The 21,588-nt window shown below is 43.6% G+C and overlaps 1 protein-coding gene across 4 annotated transcripts in view; it reads left to right on the top strand.

The window, feature by feature from the left end:
* Positions 1-21,588, top strand: part of OSBPL1A (oxysterol binding protein like 1A) — a 170,670-nt gene that overhangs the window by 30,418 nt on the left and 118,664 nt on the right. For all 4 annotated transcript variants that reach the window (XM_044293459.1, XM_044293456.1, XM_044293460.1 and 1 more), the window contains exons 7-10: positions 1,452-1,596; positions 8,578-8,645; positions 10,642-10,686; positions 12,433-12,506. In XM_044293459.1, coding sequence (XP_044149394.1) covers positions 1,452-1,596; positions 8,578-8,645; positions 10,642-10,686; positions 12,433-12,506 — 332 coding nt within the window. The remainder of the gene's footprint in view (positions 1-1,451; positions 1,597-8,577; positions 8,646-10,641; positions 10,687-12,432; positions 12,507-21,588) is intronic.

Genomic DNA, 21,588 nt, shown 5'->3' with positions numbered 1-21,588 from the left:
TCGTTGATCCAGGGAGTTATTCTGATTGGAAGGAATTCCCCCCCCTCCCCCCTCCCCCCCCCTATAATGAGGAAAGAGACGTCTGCCTCACAGGGTTTTTTGCCTTTCTCTGGATCAAGCTGCAGGGTACCAGGCTGAACTGGATGGATGTCTTTTTTTCAGCCTTAAAAACTATGTTACTATGATCGGTGAGCGTTTCATCATCAGTAAGGCCTGAGTCACACATAATTGTTAGGCAAGGGCTACACAGCGACAACTGTCACGGCCAGGATCGCTGAGTAGCTGTGATCCCATAGAAATGCAGGGGATTGCCGCGGCAGTCGCAAGAAATCCAAGACAGCTGGATTTCTTGCGACTGCTCCGGCGATCCCATAATTTCTATGGGATCACTGCTGCTCAGCGATCCTGGCCACGACAGGTGTCGCGCGACCAGCGTCGCAGTGTAGCCCTTGCCTGATGGTCAGTGATTTCCATCAGTGATTGTGAGCCAAAACCAGGAGTGGACCCTACACAGAGATGAGGAATAATGGAAACATTGGAACCTGTTCTTTGTTTTTGGATCCTCCCTTGATTTTGGCTCACTATTAGGCCTCTTTCACACAACCGTTTTTTTTCCCCGTTCCATATAAGGAACCACTCATTTCAATGGTTCCGCAAAAAAACCTGAATGCACTCCGTATGCATTGCGTTTCCGTATTTCCGTTTTTCTGTTCGGTTGAAAGATAAAACTTCTCCTATTATTGCCTGCAAATTACGTTCCGTGGCTCCATTCAAGTTAATGGGTCCGCAAAAAAAACTTAACACATACGGAAATGTATCCGTTCCGTTTTTGCGGAACTGTCTACTGAAAATGTTATGCCCAGCCCAATTTTTTCTATGTAATTACTGTATATGCTATACGGAAAAAACGGAACAGAAACGAAAACGCAACGGATCCTTGAAAAACGGACCACAAAACACTGATAAAGCCATACGGTCGTGTGAAAGAGGCCTTACTGCTGGAAATCACTGAACAAACACTGATGTGTGAATCAGGCCTCAGTTTGGTTACCTCACAACCACTGATGGAAATCTCGGACCGATATTGCCCTGTGAAAGAGGCCTAATGCAATTTTTTTTATTTTACATCATCCATACCATTTCCCCCCCTGTTTTGCTACTGTAGGACAACACCTCTATATGGTTGCCCTTGTCCTTCCCCTTAGCTCCAGTGGCCAACTATATCTTTTTTTTTTATATATATATATGTATATGTATGTGTATATATATATATATATATATATATATATATATATATATATATATATATATATATATATATATATATATATATATAAATGTGTGCCTTTTTTTTGGAAACTGTGTAGATTCATTATGGTTTTCATTTCAATGACTGCAGATTAACATTTGCTTGCTTCTGAAATACAGTTTTTTTATAATTTTTTTTCTAGCTAAACAGAGCTAAGCCTCCTAACATTAACTGCACTGACCAGATGGGTAACACGCCTCTGCACTGTGCTGCATATAGAGGGATGAAGCAGTGTGCCTTAAGACTTCTTAAAAGCGGAGCAGATGTAAATATCAGGAATAAAAACAGTAAGTCTTGTAAAACTGAATAGTCTGTATATTACACTGTTGCTTCTTGGTGAGACAGATGTAGACTTGTATTTGATATTTTCAGATTTTGGGGGTCATTTATCAATCTGAAATATGCCTAAATTAGGTGTATTTCAGGCACAGATTGCGGCACCGCACTCTGCAACGTCTCCCCGCTTACTCCAGGTCTAATATTGTGGGCGGGGACTGTTTTAGGAATAGAAAAAGGTCTAATTGTAAGACAGCTCGGAAGCTCTTACATTTAGAACTGGCGGAGGATCCACCGAAGTTATAAAGAGGCCGACCCCACCAGTTTAGGGGTTTATTAAGACCGGCACCTAAAATGGCAGTCTTAATTAATGTGTCTCTTTGTCTGTTATTAAAGAGACAGTTTACGTTCAGTTATCCAGTGACGTTTCATAGTTCTTTTAATTGGGTATGTGGTGGTGGCCTATTAACTAAAACCTGGACATTTTTCACAGAATCCTGGGATGAAGTGCTCAATACATGTTCAGAGGAGGCATAAAGCGGTTGTCTCACTAGAACAAACCCTCTCCATATACCTTATGTACTGGTTGCAAACCCCCACAAAAGTCAAAGCGGTGAGCAGGTGGAAGTCACACAGTGGTGGACCTGATCCACCCACGTATTACAAAGTGTACTGTTCATTTCTGGAAAGTCGGACTCCTGTTAACCCTGCCGATCAGCTGTTTGAAGAAGCACAACCACTATCAAATGTATGTCATTGTGCTTGGTAGGCTGCTAGGAGGCCGTGGTGCTTGAGCTCCCGTGAGCACTGCGGTTTCCTCAAACAGCTGATTGGTGAGGGTGCTGGGCGCTAGAGCCCTGTCTATTTCGTATTGAAGACAAATCCTGAGGATAGGTCATCAGTATGTAAGTGAACCCCTTTAACAGTGGAATTGTGCTTTAATAGCCAGAGGTCACAGACTATATTTGTGGTCTCTACATTTAAGCTTGTAGAAACCTTAGACATTGTGCAGTAATCGTATCCGACTTTACGTATAATAGTGTTATTGCTGTGAGGTCACAGAGTTTGCACGCGCCATCCGCAGTGGGTGCAAGCTGTTATATGCAGTTGACATCCCCCTGCAACTGCCAAGAAAATATAATTTTGATCTCTGCAGTATAATCTTAGAGGTTTAAAAGAGGCACTGACGCTTCCACCTTTGTACATCTTTCAGAAAACATTCTTTGCGTAACGGCCACATTTCACAGACTGAGCATGACTCCTGTGACCTGAGTGCACAGCATCATAATGATTTATAAAGCTGTGAGTTCCTGTCTGCTGTACTGTACTTAATGCCATGAGTACAATATAATAGACCCACAGTCGGGCAGGAACTTATAGTATTATAAATTACTGTGATGCTGTGAGCACAGGTCAGAGGAGCAGTGTTAAGTCTGGAAAATGCAGCATTCACATGGAGCATGTTTCCCGGATCAAACGTGCTCATGTGAATGAGGCCTAAGTATTGCAGTGTATTGTACCAGTGATCAAGCTTCATGTTGGTCAAGTCCAATACTTTAACTAAAAAAAGAACGTTTAAAAATGGCAATCAAATTTCCCCCCAAAATTTTTTAAAAATGAAATGGGAAAAAGTCCAGTGCTTTATTATGTAAATAAATAAAAGCTATATTTGGTATTGACACACCCCTAACAACCCTTACTATAAAACAAATGCATTATTTATGCCACATGATAAACCTGTTAAAAAAAAAAAAAAAAAAAAAAAAAAAAAAAAGCTAGATCTTCTGTTTTTCAGTCACCTTGCCTCCAAAAAATGGAATAAAAATGATCAAAAAGGGTATGTGCCCCAAAATGGTAGCTTTTTAAAATACAGCTTGTCCTGCAAAAAAAACAAGCTCTTACACAGCTTGACAGAAAAATTATAAATTATGGCTCTCAGAATATAGAGACACAAAAACAAGTGTTTTTTAGTATGCAAAAGTAGTAAAACGGCAATGCATTTGGAAAGTCTTCAGACCCTTTTCACCCTTTTCACATTTTGTTGCGGCCTTGTCCCAATAAAAAATAAAATAAATAAAAATTCCCCCCATCAATCTGTACTCAATGCCCCATAAGGACAAAGTGAAAATAGAATTTTAGAAATTTTGCAAGTTTATTAACCCTTTCGCTACCAGCACCGTACATTTACGGCGCTGGAGCGATGAGGCAACATGGTGCCTGCTCGCACGTGCAGCGGGCTTCATGGCCTGGCAAGTCTCTGCGGTTTCAAACAGCAGAGACCTGCGGTTAATTACTGTGACCAGCAATAATGCTGATCGCGGTAATTAAAGGCTTTAGATGCTGTGATCAAGTGAGATTATGGGGTCTAAATGCACAAAAACCCAGTAGTTGCGCTGAACAATTTTCAGTCCAAACCCCTTTTTAAAAATCCCTGCTAGTTTATCAAAGTGTACATTTCTTACACTATTTAGACGGAAAAAACCTATACATATGGAGTTTCATTGTAATCCTTTTGATCCAGAGAATGAAGGGCATGGTCAATTGTGCCGCAAATGAAACGCCATGGGAACAAAACCTGTAAAATTGCAATTGTGTTTTTTTTTTTTCTTTCAATTCCACCTCATTTAGAGTTCTTTTACTGCTTCACACTACTTTTAATGCCATAATTAATAGTGGCATTAAAAAGTGCCACTTATCCCGCATAAAATAAGCCCTCATACAGCTATGTGAACAGAAATATAAAAAAAGTTATGGCTCAAGGAAGATGGGGAAGAAAAATGAAAACGCAAAAACAAAAAAACCTAAAAACTTAAATTTCCTATGGACCTAAGTAATGTATTCAGACACTTTTCCTTTGACACTTGAAATTTAGATCTGGAGGCCTCCCAATTCTTTTGATCATCGTTGAGATATTTCTTCACCTTGATTGGAGTCCACCGCTAAGTTCAATTCATTGTACATTATTTAAAAGACACAGCCCTGTCTTTATTATGTCTCATATGAATTGTTAGCTATAAGAGCAAAAACCAAACCATGAGGAGAAAAGAACTGCCTTTAGAGCTCAGACAGGATAGTGTGGAGGTATAGATCTGGAGAAGGGTACAAAGGAATTATGGTGCACTGAAAGTTCCCAAGAGCACAGTGGCCTCCCATAATTTTTAAATGCAAGATGTTTGGAACAACTGGTACTCTTCCTATAGCGGCCCACCAAACAAAGTAATTGGGGCAGAAGGGACTTTGAAGAGAGGGGACCAAAAACCCAATGGTCATGGTCTGGCTGAGCTCAAAAGATCCTGTGTGCAGCACTCAATCTGGCTTTATGGCAGAGTGGCCAAAAGCCTTTCCTCAGTAAAAGACACATGAAAGCCTGCCTCGAATTTGCAAAAAAAACCTAAAACCTGATGGACTGTCCGACTGTAAGGCAATGTATTCTCTGGTCTGATGCAACCAAGATTTAACTTTTTGGCTTTAGTTCTAAGCGTCATGTCTGGTGATAACCAGGCAATGCTAATCATCTGCCCAATACTATGCCTAAGGTGACCATTGGGGTGGCATCAATATGCTGTGGAGGTGTTTTTTCAGCAGCTGGGAAGCACAGACTACTCATGGTTGAGGGAAAACTGAATGGAGCAAAGTACAGAGATGTACTGTATGAAAACCTGATCCAGAGTGCTCTGGACCTCAAAATGGCAGAAGGTTCACCTTCCAACAAGACAGTGACCCTAAATACACAGCCAAGACAACACAGGAGTGGCTTAGGGACAACTCTTTGCAGGAGTGGACTGGCTATAGACCCTACAGGAAAACTCACAGGGGGGTGATCAATGACAGGCGGGTGATCACCCATATACACTCCCTGATCACCCCCTGTCATTGATCACCCCCCTGTCATCGTGATCACCCATATACACTCCCTGATCACCCCCTGTCATTGATCACCCCCCTGTCATTGATCACCCCCCTGTAAGGCTCCATTCAGACGTCCGCATGTGTTTTGCGGATCCGATCCATGTATCCATGGATCCGTAAAAATCATACGGACGTCTGAATGGAGCCTTACAGGGGGGATGATCAGTGACAGGGGGGGATAACCCCCTGTCATTGATAACCCCCCTGTAAGGCTCCATTCAGACGTCCGCATGTGTTTTGCGGATCCGATCCATGTATCCATGGATCCGTAAAAATCATACGGACGTCTGAATGGAGCCTTACAGGGGGGTGATCAATGACAGGGGGTGATCACCCATATACACTCCCTGATCCCCCCCTGTCATTGATCACCCCCCTGTAAGGCTCCATTCAGACGTCCGCATGTGTTTTGCGGATCCGATCCATGGATCCGTAAAAATCATACGTACGTCTGAATGGAGCCTTACCAGGGGGGTGATCAATGACAGGGGGGTGATCAGGGAGTGTATATGGGTGATCACCCCCCTGTCATTGATCACCCCCTCCTGTAAGGCTCCATTCAGACATTTTTTTGGCCCAAGTTAGCGGAAATGTTTTGTTTGTTTTTGTTTTTTCTCACTAAGTCTCATATTCCACTAACTTGTGTCAAAAAATAAAATCTCACATGAACTCACCATACCCCTCACGGAATCCAAATGCGTAAACATTTTTAGACATTTATATTCCAGACTTTTTCTCACGCTTTAGGGCCCCTAAAAAGCCAGGGCAGTATAAATACCCCACATGTGACCCCATTTCGGAAAGAAGACACCCCAAGGTATTCCGTGAGGGGCATATTGAGTCCATGAAAGATTGAAATTTTTGTCCTAAGTTAGCGGAAAGTGAGACTTTGTGAGAAAAAAACAAAAAAAAAAATTTCCGCTAACTTATGCAAAAAAAAATTAAAATTTCTATGAACTCGCCAGGCCCCTCATTGAATACCTTGGGGTGTCTTATTTCCAAAGTGGGGTCACATGTGGGGTATTTATACTGCCCTGGCTTTTTAGGGGCCCGAAAGTGTGAGAAGAAGTCTGGGATCCAAATGTCTAAAAATGCCCTCCTAAAAGGAATTTAGGCCGCTTTGCACATCTAGGCTGCAAAAAAGTGTGACACATCTGGTATCGCCGTACTCAGGAGAAGTTGGGCAATGTGTTTTGGGGTGTCATTTTACATATACCCATGCTGGGTGAGAAAAATATCTTGGTCAAATGCCAACTTTGTATAAAAAAATTGGAAAAGTTGTCTTTTGCCAAGATATTTCTCTCACCCAGCATGGGTATATGTAAAATGACACCCCAAAACACATTCCCCAACTTCTCCTGAGTACGGCGATACCAGATGTGTCACACTTTTTTGCAGCCTAGGTGGGCAAAGGGCCACATATTCCAAAGTGCACCTTTCGGATTTCACTGGTCATTTTTTACACATTTTGATTGCAAAGTTCTTCTCACACATTTGGGCCCCTAAATTGCCAGGGCAGTATAACTACGCCACAAGTGACCCCATTTTGGAAAGAAGACACCCCAAGGTATTCCGTGAGGGGCATGGCGAGTTCCTAGAATTTTTTATTTTTTGTCGCAAGTTAGTGGAATATGAGACTTTGTAAGAAAAAAATAAAAATAAAAAATCATCATCATTTTCTGCTAACTTGTGACAAAAAATAAAAAGTTCTATGAACTCACTATGCCCATCAGCGAATACCTTAGGGTGTCTACTTTCCGAAATGGGGTCATTTGTGGGTTTTTTCTACTGTCTGGGCATTGTAGAACCTCAGGAAACATGACAGGTGCTCAGAAAGTCAGAGCTGCTTCAAAAAGCGGAAATTCACATTTTTGTACCATAGTTTGTAAACGCTATAACTTTCACCCAAACATTTTTTTTTTAATCGGACATGTAGAACTATAAATTTAGCGAAAAATTTATATATGGATGTCGTTTTTTTTGCAAAATTTTACAGCTGAAAGTAAAAAATGTCATTTTTTTGCAAAAAAATCGTTACATTTCGATTAATAACAAAAAAAGTAAAAATGTCAGCAGCAATAAAATACCACCAAATGAAAGCTCTATTAGTGAGAAGAAAAGGAGGTAAAATTCATTTGGGTGGTAAGTTGCATGACCGAGCGATAAACGGTGAAGGTAGTGTAGTGCAGAAGTGTAAAAAGTGCTCTGGTCATGAAGGGGGTTTCAGCTAGCGGGGCTGAAGTGGTTAAAGGGAACCTGTCATGTGGATATTTGATTATAATCTAACTAATTATATACAATCATTAACTACTAAAAAGTGCCTTAGATGTATTCACTTAGTGGTGTGACAGATGGTTACCTCATAATATACACACAAAGATGCCACATGCCGCATGCTAATGAGCTGATTGGAGTCCGGCGTGAGGTCATTGAGTCCTGCGTATATTTAATTCAGAGCTATAGCCACTCCCCTGCCCACCTGCTGCTGATTCATATGGAAACAAACTGTCATTCAGCAGCAGGTGGGCGGGGAGAGTCAGGAGCTCACGAATATTCAGGACTCATCATTATCAGCTGGAGCTTTTCAATACAAGATGTTGGCAGATTGACTTGGTCAATTAAAGAAAGTGACCCAGCATTTTGCTAAGCAAATCAGTCACTTATTTATGTTGCCCTTAGTTAGGGCACCATAAAACTGGTGACAGGTTCCCTTTAAGTTCCCAGTCCGTTTTTGACTCTTCGAATGTCCCTAAAGGGGTTCTTTAGTACAGATTTAAAATGGCTGCCAGCAACCTGTCCTAGAGTGTGTGCAGGACTGGTTGCCACCATTCCCCGAGTTGCCTAGGATGGTGAGGGGGCGGGGCCTCACTAAACACAGTCTGCCGGAGTGTGCATGCACAACCTGCAAGCATTGTGGGTTGAAACTGGGCTAGGATCACATGCTAAAAAAATTATGGTCCTCCTATTCTTTTTAGACTCACCACTGTAGGCTAGATGAGATGAAAAAAATATAACCTGGATACCCCTTTTAAGTGGTTAAAGCGTATCAATTTTTTTAAAATGGTTTATGTATGATTTTCCAGACCAGAAGCCAATAGACCTAGCCCAGCGTATAGAAATAAAGCAAGTTCTACAAGGCAAGACTGGAAAGGTAAGAACTGTTCATTGAAATGCATATGTAACAGAATGTGTTGCCTTTCTTTCATGGCAGGGATGACAAACTTGTGGCCCTTTCAGCTGTTGCAAAACTCTTATAAGCTTCAGCTATCAGTTGTAGTTTGCCAACAGCTGGAGGACCAGGAGTTTGGCATACGTTTTCATGATTTCAACGCTCCTCCCATTCGGCTCAGGTGTTTTTAATTAGCAGGAGACTGCATATAGGTGTCACAGATGAAGTTGCAGATAGCTGGAACTTATAAATAAACGACCGACTGGCTTGATCTCAAACTAAGGAGCATATAGGTGAGCCCTTTAAAACCCTAAGTTCAGACCTGAGCGTTTTACAGCGCGTTCCTACGCGCTGTAAAACGCTCAACAAGGAGAAACCAATGATTCCCTATGGGAATGGTTCTCACCTGGGCGTTTTACAGCGCGTACGATCGCGCTGTAAAATGCCCGACGCTCAAACAAGTTCGTGAGCTTTTTTGGGGCGTTTTGTTGCGCGTTCCCGTACATAGATATTCGGGAACGCGCGACAATGTGTGTTCGCTTGTCTCTGTATGCGCGATTGTAAACGCCCGTACAATCGCGCATACAGAGCGCTCCTTTCAGAACGCTCAGGTCTGAACCCAGGGTAAGAGCTCTCCCTGACTGCTATGCACATGCAAGGGTCTCAATGGTAGACTATTGCATGCCCACGTACCTAAGACTGTGTGACACCTGAAAACACTATAATAGTGAGGGGACACTACCACCGGCTTCCTGCACTTAATGCGGACGGAGCCAGGGTCACCTAGAATCAAGCCAGCAAGGAAACACAATAAAGGAAAAGACTTATCTGAGCAAACGGCAGCAGCAGCCTCCAGCAGTGAACACTTCATCCAGGAAGTAGTATAAACTGCAAAGTGAGGCAGTATGGGAGGGAATATAAAGGAAGACTATTAGTCTAAATAAGTGACACCTGGCAGAAGGAAAGGAGATGACAAAGTGAAACCAAAACAAAAAACGTCATACAAGAGGTAGCGAAAAACATCTGCCAGACCTTTTCATAGAACTGGCGGTGACAATAGGTTGAAGGTTACTTGGTCTCAGTTTAGGTTATGAGACCACATGGACAGGTGAGTCCTAGACACTTGTTCACATGGTGCAGTACTGTGTGTTTGCTGCTGTGGCTTTGATGCTGTGACTGTGGGGACCAGTGCCAAGGGGGCTCGTTCTGACAGCAGGGGTGCTGTTGGGCTGCTGGGTCTAGCAAAAGACTCATGTGAGTGGAAACGTTGCTCTGTTATGATGTTATCTGGTGAATAAACACACTTGGTGCTTTGAAACTTTAATGAGTGCTGCAGATCATTTATGAATAGGGCTGCTGGGTTTAGAAACCTGTGAGTGCAGTGTTTTGACTGCAGTGTGTGCCATGTGGTGCAGCGCCAAATTAGATTAGGTCCCACTCGAAAGGTGCAACCTTGACGTGGTGAGTGGTCATACACACTTTGGTCAAATATCCTCCTTTTTTACCCAGCCACCCTCTTTTAGTGGAGCATTGGAGCATTTTATGCTCCGATGTTCTCCCTTGCCCTGCACTAAATCGCACAGGGAAAGGGCTTTTTCAGCATATCCAGTGATGCACCAGGTCTCTGTATGGGAATGCTAGGTGGCATCACCAACACTAATGGGCCTGTTTAACAGCCTAGGACAGCTCTAAAGCCCGCCCATTAGTGCTGGTGACATCCCTAGGAACACTGGGAAGCCTCTGCCTAGCATTGTAATAACTCAGAGGGGCTGCCTGGGTGAAAAAGGGGATATGTCTGGGTTCAGCTCTGAAGCCAGACAACCCCTTTAAGTGGACTATGGCATTGTATACTAGTAATTATGCTGAGAAGCAACAGATCTATGCAGAGCTGGTGGATCTGCGATCCATGTTTAATCTCTTTTTACAATTTTGTAATATGTGTTGTATGGAATTTGTTGATTTCGTTCTTTATTTGCAGTATATCGTGAAGAACCTCCAGAGATTTGAAGGCCCGTTATGCAAGGTGTGTCGTCTTGAATAAATGTAATGTGTCTACAAATTTTCTTTCCAGCTCATTATGTATATGTTTGAGGTAGGGATATTAAAAATTCTCTATTGGGAACAAGGGCTGATGTGTTGATGATCTCTGTACAATGATGCAGAATATGTTGGAACTATAAAATCAACAGGAAATACCGTATTTTTCGCCCTATAGGACGCACCGGCCCATAAGACGCACCTAGGTTTTTGGGGAGGAAAATAAGAAAAAAAATATTTTTAACCAAAAGGTGTGCTTTTGGTGGGTTTGGAACTAATGGTGGTCTGTGGGTGGCACTATTACTGGGGATCTGTGAAGGACACTGTTATGGGGGGATCTGTGGATGACAGACACTGTTATGGGGGGATCTGTGGATGACGGACACTGTTATGGGGGGGGGATCTGTGGATGACGGACACTGTTATGGGGGGATCTGTGGATGCCGGACACTATTATGGGGGGATCTGTGGATGCCGGACACTATTATGGGGGGATCTGTGGATGACGGACACTGTTATGGGGGGGATCTGTGGATGACTGACACTGTTATGGGGGGGGATCTGTGGATGACGGACACTGTTATGGGGGGATCTGTGGATGACTGACACACTGTTACAGGGGGGGATCTGTGGATGGCACTGTTATGGGGGGGTGGATCTATGGATGGCACTGTTACAGGGGGGATCTGTGGATGGCACTGTTACAGGGGGATCTGTGGGTGGCACTGTTACAGGGGGGATCTGTGGGTGGCACTGTTATATATGTGCCATCCACAGACCCCCCCCTCCCCCCACCCCATAACAGTGCCATCCACAGCCCCCCAGCCCATAACAGTGACTCCCTGTATCTGCACATTGTAAATAATTTTCAGTTATGGACCTTAAATGTTTTTTTTTTTAACTGATATGTCTTCAGTATCTTATTGGGACTCAAGCTAATCAGCTATTTGAGAAGGCACCCATGCTCGCAGTAGCGTCGTGGCCTTCTTTCGGCTAAGTCTAGGCCATGTGATCTCACGTCCATTGGTCACTTGAACTAGGCAGAGCTCAGCCCGTTGAAGTGAATGGGGCTGAGCTGTGATACCAAGTACAGCCGCTATAAAATGTACAGCATTGTGCTTGGTGAGCAGGAAGAAGGCCGCGGTGCTACTGTGAGCACTGGTGCTCTCTCAAACAGCTGATCGCGGTGGTCCTGGTCATTGGACCCCCACTGATCAGATACTGATTACCTATCCAGAGGATAGGTTATCATTTTAGAAAATCTAGGAAAACCCCTTTAAATGTTATACAGGACCTGTAACCTCTTGTGATGTCTGTTTTAGTAACTACTTGCATTCCCCAAGTAATATCAATTCTGGAGCGTCTAATCTGATGTGATGTTGTTCCATTCCTCTTTTATTTCTCCTACAAGATTATGAATGAATTGCCAACAGTCTGCAGTAAAGATGATTCTGGGTGTTACCAGTTGGGGCGTGTCCTGCACAGTCTGACACTGGCAGCACTGATTGGATAGATGTTTCTGAATTTTTACATTATAGGGAATGCATGTATGATAGTTGCAAAAACAGACATGTTAGACATGTCAGGAGAGGTGACAGGTCCTCTCTTATATATAGTTTTAATAGATCTAAAAAAGATTATAGATTGTAAACAGTGCCCCCTCTACAAAAAATATAATAGTCCAGACTTTCTTGCTAGCTACAGTATACTATGACCAGGTTTTTACTTTCAGAGCTCACGCTTCTTTGGGTGGAAGTTCTTTTGGGTGGTTCTCGAGCATGGCGTTATGTCTTGGTTTCAGAAACAGTGAGTATTGTATAAAAAGTTTATTCAACCTTGACATGAAAGAGTCCATATTGGATATAATTTAAGATACCCTGACATGGTAGTAGTGTTCTTATATCCCTGACATAGTAATGGATGGTTTTACACAGGTCACTTTTTCTGCTCATGTAATGTTTGGACCGTGAATCGAACTGTGCATGAGACCATTATATAATAGGACAGTGATGGCGAAACTTTTACAGACTGAGTCCCTAAACTATAACCCAAAAACCACATTTATTGCAAAGTGCCAACACGGCAATTTAACCTGAATACCAATATAGTATATGTTCCATGTACTTTGTCATTTAGCTATAATATCCTGCCTACATTCAGTGCGCTGCCTGTGCTGTTCATAGTGCGTCCTGCGCTGATAAATGGCAGGAAACGTCTAAGGCATATTAGTACGCCATAGACTTTTTTTCCAGGGTGTGGGTCCCCTTAGAGAGCGCTCTGAGTGCCGCCTCTGGCACCCGTGCCATAGGTTCGCCACCACTGTAATAGGCCTTTATACCTTGGATGTTTTAAGTGCAGTCAGCACACCAATTTCATTGCTTGGTGCGATTACTGTATCGTGGAAAATCCCTCTATCAAATTGTATATGGCTGTACAACCAACTTGATGCCGACAGGTGGCTGTGCAACCATATACAGTTTGATAAATTAACCTGAAACATCACTTCTTGTCTAATATGGTGCACACTCAGCTGGAGGAAAGTGACACTAAACATTGAAATTGAATCTCTTCCTTTTCCAAGAGATCCTTTAAAGGGTTTCTGTCACCAGAATTAACCCTATTAAACTGACTGACATTAGTGATGTGCTAATGTCAGCAGATCCTAACTCTACTATTCTTATGCTTATTTATGGCCCCCTTACTGCACAATTTAAACTTTTGATAGGCAAAGTAGCCTCTAGGAGCAGGGGGGCCGTTGCTCCTGCTCCTAGAGGCTCCGTTCTCCCAGCTCATGTCATGCCCTGCCATCCTTGATTGAGAGGGCCAGGCAGCGTTTGTCTCCTCCTGTCAGTCCTGTGTGCTGGGTAAACGGCACTGCGCAGGCGCGAGATTTATCCAGCACACAAGGCCGGAAGGAGAAAACGAACGCTGGCCCTGTCAATCAAGGATGGCAGGGCGTGACATGAGGTGGGAGAACAGAGCCTCTAGGAGCAGGAGCAACCCCCCCCCCCCCCCCAACCCACACTCCACTGCTCCTAGAGGCTTCTTTGCATATCATCAAAGTTAAAATTGTGCAGTAAGGGGGCCATCAATAAGCATAAGAATAGTAGAGTTAGGGTCTGCTGACAATAGCACATTGCAAATGTCAGACAGTTTAATGGGTTTAATTCTGTTGACAGAAACCCTTTAAGACGTGCGTCTACACAACACAGAAGATCCTGTGCTGTTTTCCCTTGGTGTGAAAGTGTTTATACCTTGATATTGATAAGATGATTTGTGAAGGAGGATGAGAATAGTTGACCATGGAAACTTGGCACAGGATTCTCTTTAGACATCTAACCAGGCTATCTTCAGTCGAAAGATGCTATGCTGTAAGAGACAGCAAGACTTTTTTTTCTGTCGAGACTAATGTCTCTTTAAGGCTACTTTCACATTTGCGTTCAGAGCGGATCCATCTGAGACGGATCCGCTCATATAATGCAGACGATGGATCCGTTCAGAACGGATCCGTCTGCATTATATTGTAAAAAAAATTCTAAGTGTGAAAGTAGCCGCAGACGGATCCGTCCAGACTTTACATTGAAAGTCAATGGGGGACGGATCCGTTTGAAAATTGAGCCATATTGTGTCAAATTAAAACGGATCCACCCCCATTGACTTACATTGTAAGTCTGGACGGATCCGTTTGCCTCCGCACGGCCAGGCGGACACCGGAACGTTGCCAGACTGATGCATTCTGAGCGGATCTGCATCCACTCAGAATGCATTAGGGCTGGACGGATGCGTTCGGGGCCGCTTGTGAGAGCCTTCAAACGGAACTCAAAAGCGGAGCCCCGAACGCAAATGTGAAACTGACTGCCCAGTTGTCATGCAGATTATCGGGAATGAATGTTCCTATGACCGCTTATTCCAGATTATATGCCTGTCTAAAGGTGCTGCAGATCACCCGATGAAGGAGCAAAACACTCCTTCGAGTGAAATGATTGTTGGTGCGGACACCTCAGCACTGTGTAAACAGCACTCTGCTTCCCAGAACTAATGCAGTTGTATGAGCACAAGCAATAGCAGTAGCTGTCACTCATACTCTGGAGGTGTTCACTGCATGTAAAAGCAGCGCTTCACCTCCACTGATAAACGGGTAGTTATCGAGAAGGAAAGCTTCCTGTCTGACAATTGTCTGCTCATCAGTGCAGTGTAAATGCAGCTTAAAGAGGCTCTATCAGTAGATTTGTAGCTATGACACTGGCTGACCCGTTGCATGTGCACTTGGCAGCTTGAAGGCATCTTTGTTGGTTTATTTTTCATATGTTCCTGCATTGCTGAGAAAAATGATATCTTAATATATGCAATTCTGCGTCTAGGAGCAACAAGGGCATTACCGTTATACCGTTACACCTAGAGGCATTTTCACTACCTGGCCCATTCAATCACAGTGGAGAGGTCTGGCAGTTGCAGAGAGAGCAGAGCCTCTAGGTGTAATGGCAATGCCCCATTGCTTTTATAGGCTCAATTGCATATATTAAAACTTCATTTTTCCAGGACGTCCTCCATGACAGCACCACATGGAGGATGCACTTATTGACCTCTAAGGGACAGGAAGCACAGAAAGGTTAAAAGGCCCCTCCCTCCATCACCAGTGTTCTTCCTGTCCCTTACAGGTCAGTAGCAACAAAGAGGTTCCCTGTTGGGGAATAAAGATGATTTATGATGGAATAGGTCTGTGGAGTATCGGGGGTGGGGGGTTAGCCCTTCCTTCCTTCCTTCCTTCCTTCCTTCCTTCCGTTAGGGCTCAGCTAGCACTCCTCGTGCTTGGGGTTCCCTGTGTCGGTTCCGGGTCTGGTGCAGAAGCAGTTTCCTTAAGGTTGGGGTCTGGGGTCTGGGCTCTGCGTTGTTCCTCCTACTGGCGGCAGCACTCCAGTGCCTTGTGTAGCGCCAGGCTGCATCGTCAATGATCACTTCCAGACAGCAGTTCTGAGTGCCCCTGGGGGGGGGGGGGAGTTAAAGTCTGTCTACTATGATGGAGGGTCCTGGTTCTGGTTTGTCTATTCCTGTCCCAGAATCTCCTGCTCACGATGATAAAGAGGCGGTTCATAAGACGCCCACGGAGCCTAAAAAGAAAGAGATGTGCAACATGTAACAAGAAGTTGCCGGACTCCCATTCCAAGCAACTTTGCAGTACCTGCATAGATAAATTGATCAGGGAAGAACAGCTGTCCTTTTTTGGCAGAGATTAAGACTTTAATTAGAGACTAAGTTCAGTCTTCGGTAGCTAAAATGATTTCTCAGCCATCCATCTCTCAAGGTCAACAAAAGAGACCAAGAGCAGACATGGATTCCGACTCTGATCAGGAAACTTCATACCAATTAAGGCCTCTTTCACACTTGCGTTGTCCGGATCCGGCGTGTACTCCACTTGCCGGAGGTACACGCCGGATCCGGAAAAACGCAAGTGTACTGCCTGGGGCGCCCTGACGTCACTCTGGAGCGCCCCGGGAGCCGCACGGACGGTAAGTATGCTGCTCCCCGCTACACTTTACCCTGGCTGCCAGGACTTTAGCGTCCCGGCAGCCATGGTAACCATTGAGAAAAAGCTAAACGTCGTATCCGACAATGCGCCGAAACGACGTTTAGCTTAAGGCCGGATCCGGATCAATGCCTTTCAATGGGCATTAATTCCGGATCCGGCCTTGCGGCAAGTGTTCAGGATTTTTGGCCGGAGCAAAAAGCGCAGCATGCTGCGGTATTTTCTCCGGCCAAAAAACGTTCCGTTCCGGAACTGAAGACATCCTGATGCATCCTGAACGGATTTCACTCCATTCAGAATGCATTAGGATAAAACTGATCAGGATTCTTCCGGCATAGAGCCCCGACGACGGAACTCTATGCCGGAAGACAAGAACGCAGGTGTGAAAGAGCCCTAAGGTCTGAGGGAAAGTTAGAGGATGATGAAGATGATGATGTTCCCTCATGCTCTGTGGAGGAAGATAAAAAGTTCTTCTTTTCCTCAGAAGATCTGGACTCGCTTATTTCTGTGGTTCGTCAAACTATGGCAGTAGAAGAGATTTCACAAACCCGCTCTATACAGGATGAAATGTTTGGCGGGCTAAAAGTGAAAAGAAGATGCCTTTCCCCTGTAAATAAGAATCTTAAATCACTTATTTTGGAAGAGTGGGAAGAGACAGGAAAGAGACTTCATGTCTCTCGGGAATTTAGGAACCGCTTGGCATTTAATCCGGAGGACAATAAATTATGGGTCGAAACCCCAAAATTGACAATCTTGTAGCTAAAGTAATAAAGAAGACTACCTTACCGTTTGAGGATTCTTCTCAGCTAAAAGATGCCATGGACCGAAAAATGGACAGTTTCTTAAAGTCTAGGGAAACTTCTACCCTCATCAATACTAATATTACTGCCACGTCTGTGGCCAGATCTTTATTTTTATGGTTAACCCAATTAGGAGAGCACCTAAAGATGAAGACTTACAGAGAGGAAATTTTGGAATCAATACCGCTTTTTAAAATGGCTACTGCATTTGTTGCAGATGCCTCCGCAGAGTCAGTCAGGTTTGCAGCAAGAGGCAGTGTCCTGTCTAACTCCACTAAACGAGCCTTATGGCTAAAAACCGGGTCTGGTGACATCCCTTCTAAAAATAAACTGTGTACCATCCCCTTTTCTGGCTCTTACGTATTTGGCCCTGTCCTGGATACCATTTTGGAAAAGGCTACGGATAAGAATAAGGGGTTTCCAGAAGAGAAATCTAGAAAGACAGTCCTTTCGGAAACCAGGGCCTCGTTACCAATCATCGATCTATCGAGGGAACGGCAAGACGAGCAGGTGGAGTTTTCCCAAAGGTGGGAACGGAAGGGGCTTTCTCCTTAATCCAAGTCCATCCCAAAATAAGCAATGATGGTCTTCCTGTGTGGGTGGGGGGGGGGGGGGAGTGGAGGGGAATAAAGTTCTTTCTCCCACAGTGGAAAAAAAACAGACAACCCTTGGATCCTCAGGATAAGGGTCCATTCACACGTCAGTATTTTTACCTTTCCAGATAAACATTCCTTTTTTTGCGGATCCACTTTTCAGTACAACCTTCCGTTTTTTTTTACTAAAGTGCTACTGTTCCGTGTTTTCGTTATTCTGTTTTTTAGGGGGGGTTTTCAAAAGAAAAAAGAGGAGGAGGAATAGATGTTGCTAGGGTACCAGTGAATGCACATGTCTGGAAGCTGGAATTTTCTAATTGGCACAAAAAAAATGACAAGCACGTACACTATACTGCTCTAGGACAGATGGAAAAGTAAAATTACACATGTTATAATATATTTACTCACTTTTTCCCTCTTGGCTAAGTTGCCTGAGTCCCAGGAGGATGGAAAAAGTTCCTGGGCAATTTCCTCCCAAGACCGGTCCTTTAGCGACCTATTTTGGTAGTCCTCTTGTCTGGTATCCCATAGAGAGGGTCGTTCCTGGATCATAGTGATCAATCGGTCCACTTCATATGCCATTTTGCAGGAGAGCAGAAGATGACCTGAACTTCTCTCACCACAGGCACAGAGGGCTGGGCTTAATTTTTTTTTATTTTCCGGTCAACGGATCCGCAAAATTGGATGACATTCGGATGGTTTTGTGCATGTCATCCGCATTTATGTGGATCCATTGACTTGAATGGACAACGGACCCGAAAAACGGACAGAAAGTAGGACAAGCTTAATTTTTTTTCAGGATCCGCCAACTTGAAAATAGAAAAACGGAACGGATTCCGTGATTCGGACAGCACTATGATTGGTGTCCACATTTTTGCAGAGGCAATTTAAATTAATGGATCAGAAAAAACGTTCCGATTTAATTCGGAACGGAAACTGAGTGTTATAACGGACGTGTGAATGGACCCTAATAGAGAAAAGGGTACAGAATAGAATTTACAGGCTCTGCCCCAAAAAGATTCCTCTTGACCAGAAGAACATACCCCCAGAAGAACATTTTACAGGTCCCTATTCAAGAGTATTACTGGTAAAGAAACCCAATGGCAAAATTCCGGTCCATTATAAATCTAACATTCGTAAACCAGTGGATAAAATACAGGAGATTCAGGATGGAGTCTGTAAAATCAACAATCCAACTCATTCATATGGGGGCATTGATGTGTATACTGGACTTAAAGGACGCATATTATCATATGCAAATATGTCCACAAGATCAAAAATTTGCAATTCAAGAAGGATCCTCAATACTACATTACCAGTTTCAGTGTCTACCATTTGGCCTGGCTTCTGCACCAAGAATATTCATGAAAATTATGGCAGAAGTAGTTTTTTGGTTACGGGGAGAAAAGGGAATTGTGATCATCCCATATCTAGAAAATTTCTTTTTAACAGCTCCCTCTTCCACCATCCTTAAAGATAATCTAGAGTTCACTCTGAAAACCCTTTCTCGGCTAGGTTGGATAATCAAAATGGAGAAATCAAATTTCCTTTCAGAAACAAAAAAGATCTTTCTGGGTACCCTTTTAGACTCCAGCATCCAGAGATCTTTTCTACCAGAAGAATAACGGGTATCAATTTGCAGTTAGATCTTCATCCTACAAAAGCGAAAGATCTGGTCATTAGGAACAGCCATGAGAATAATGGAATTGATGACCTCTTGTATACAGACTGTTCTGTGGAGTCAATTCAATTTCTAGGCCTCTTCAGAAAATAATTCTGACAAGATGGAACAAGGATCCGAGAACCTTGGACCTAAAAATACAACTACCAGACAGAGTGATTCGCAGCCTGACATGGTGGACAATTCCCGAAAAATTATCAAGTGGTGTCCCATGGTCTTTACAACCACAGATCCTGGTAACGACAGATGCCAGAAAGAGAGGTTGGGGTGGGCAAGTCCAGGACACTTACTTCCAGGGACTATAGAATCAGGACCTATCCCTCACCGGTCTTCAAATTACAGGGAGTTGAAAGTGGTCCTGGAGACCTTTCGGAAACCAGAGCACATACTAAAATGTCACCATGTACGAGTATTGTCAGACAATATGACATATCTAAGAAGACAAGGGGGTTCAAAATTCCCACCCCTTCAGCTCTTGGCAGACCAAATCTTCAGTTGGGCAGAAAGATCGGTCCTTTTTAATTTCAGCTATCCATTTAAAATAAAGAGAGAATGTAATGGCAGACTTTTTGAGCAGGTCTCTCATCAGTCCAGGAGAATGAAGTCTCAAAAACGCATCTTCCCTTTCCCCTAATACTAGCAGTTTTAAAGAAGCTTAGATCGTATCCTGTGACCTTAATAATGATAGCTCCTTTTTGGCCAAAACAATCATGGTTCCAGGTATTAAAGGAGCTAACTTTGGAAGAGCCATATTTTTTCCTTCCAGAGGAAGATCTTCTGATGCAGGGCCCTCTAAAACACCCTCAGGTGCACAGACTGATATTAACAGTATGGCTTCTAAGGAACAGATGCTGAAAGCCAGAGGTTTTTTTTTCAGACCGAGTCGTTCTTACTCTGCAACAAAGTAATAAAAAAATAACTAGGGCTTTATATGGTAATGCCCAGTGACGACGATGAAGCTCCTGCCCTCAGTCTCCTGCAGATCGCACTGGCGCAGACCTCAGTGGGTACTGCGCCTGCGCGAGAGTTCGTTCGGCCATGAGGGAGGGGGAGGAGAGGGATGAGAGGCTGTGGGCGGTTAGGCAGTCGGAAGAAAGGCGTTTTGGGCACTGTAAGAGGGGCGGTACTGGGCACACTAAGGGGAACAAAACGCCCCTTTGGGCACCTTCAGGGCTAATTTGCATAATCATAAGTCGTTTTTCTTATAAACTACTGGACGGATTGCAAGATAGAAGAGCACAGCCGATTCAAGGTAAGCTGTGCTGCATGACTGCTTTAAAATCCGATTTTGGGTTAGGGGAGGTGACAGAATCCCTTTAAGCTGGTTTTTAGACTTTCCTTTAGCAGAACACAGATGGATGAAATGTTATCTAGAGCCATATCCAGAATCCGTCCTTCCACACAGAAGTCTGTTCCGCCCTGGGATTTACCGTTGGTTCTAAACTGTCTATGTAATCCTCCCTTTGAACCTTTTAATTAATGTAGCTTAAAAATGTTGTCTATAAATATTTTGTGGCTATAACCTCGGCCAGAAGAGTAGGAGAGATACAGGCTCTATCTATCAGAGAACTGTATTTGAAAATCCTGGAGGATAGAATAATTGTTAAGCTTGATCCAGCTTTTGTCCCAAAAGAAGTGTCAGCATTCCATAGAGATCAGGAAATAATTCTTCCTTCATTTTGTACAGATCCAAAAAATAATAAAGAAGAAAGATTTCATACTTTCGATGTCAGACGTTCAGTCCTGGAATACCTGGACGCTACATGCCCCTTTAGAAAGAACTCAGCCTTATTTCTACAGTTTGCAGGGAAGAACAAAGGAAAACAAGCATCAAAAAACACAATTGCGAGATGGATAAAATCTACGATTTTACATGCCTATTCTCCTCTGGAAATGGAATTTCCCTTAAAAGTTACAGCCCATTCTACCCGTGTAATGGCGGCTTCTTGGGCAGAAAAGGCTGATGCCTCAATTAGACAGATCTGCAGAGCAGCAACCTGGTCCAGTGTTAATACTTTTTGCAGACATTATAGACTGGAACTTGTTGCCAATAGTGATTTGGCCTTTGGGCGGAAAGTCTTCCAGGCCATAGTCCCTGCCTAATAAAGTTTATCTGGTTATTGCTCCATGTGGTGCTGTCATGGAGAACCTCCTGGAAAGTAGGATTTAGGCCTTACCGGTAAATGGTTTTCTAGAAGTCCGACATGACAGCACCCTCCTTATTCCAGGTTTTTCTTTGGTGATGGAGTGCATGTAAAAAATAAAATAAATAAGTTTGCATCTATCCTGG

This window comes from Bufo gargarizans, chromosome 5, assembly GCF_014858855.1.
Source record: "Bufo gargarizans isolate SCDJY-AF-19 chromosome 5, ASM1485885v1, whole genome shotgun sequence".
NCBI classification, from domain to species: domain Eukaryota; kingdom Metazoa; phylum Chordata; class Amphibia; order Anura; family Bufonidae; genus Bufo; species Bufo gargarizans.
Note: the sequence above shows the minus strand (reverse complement) of the source record. Positions and strands in the feature narration are given on the sequence as shown.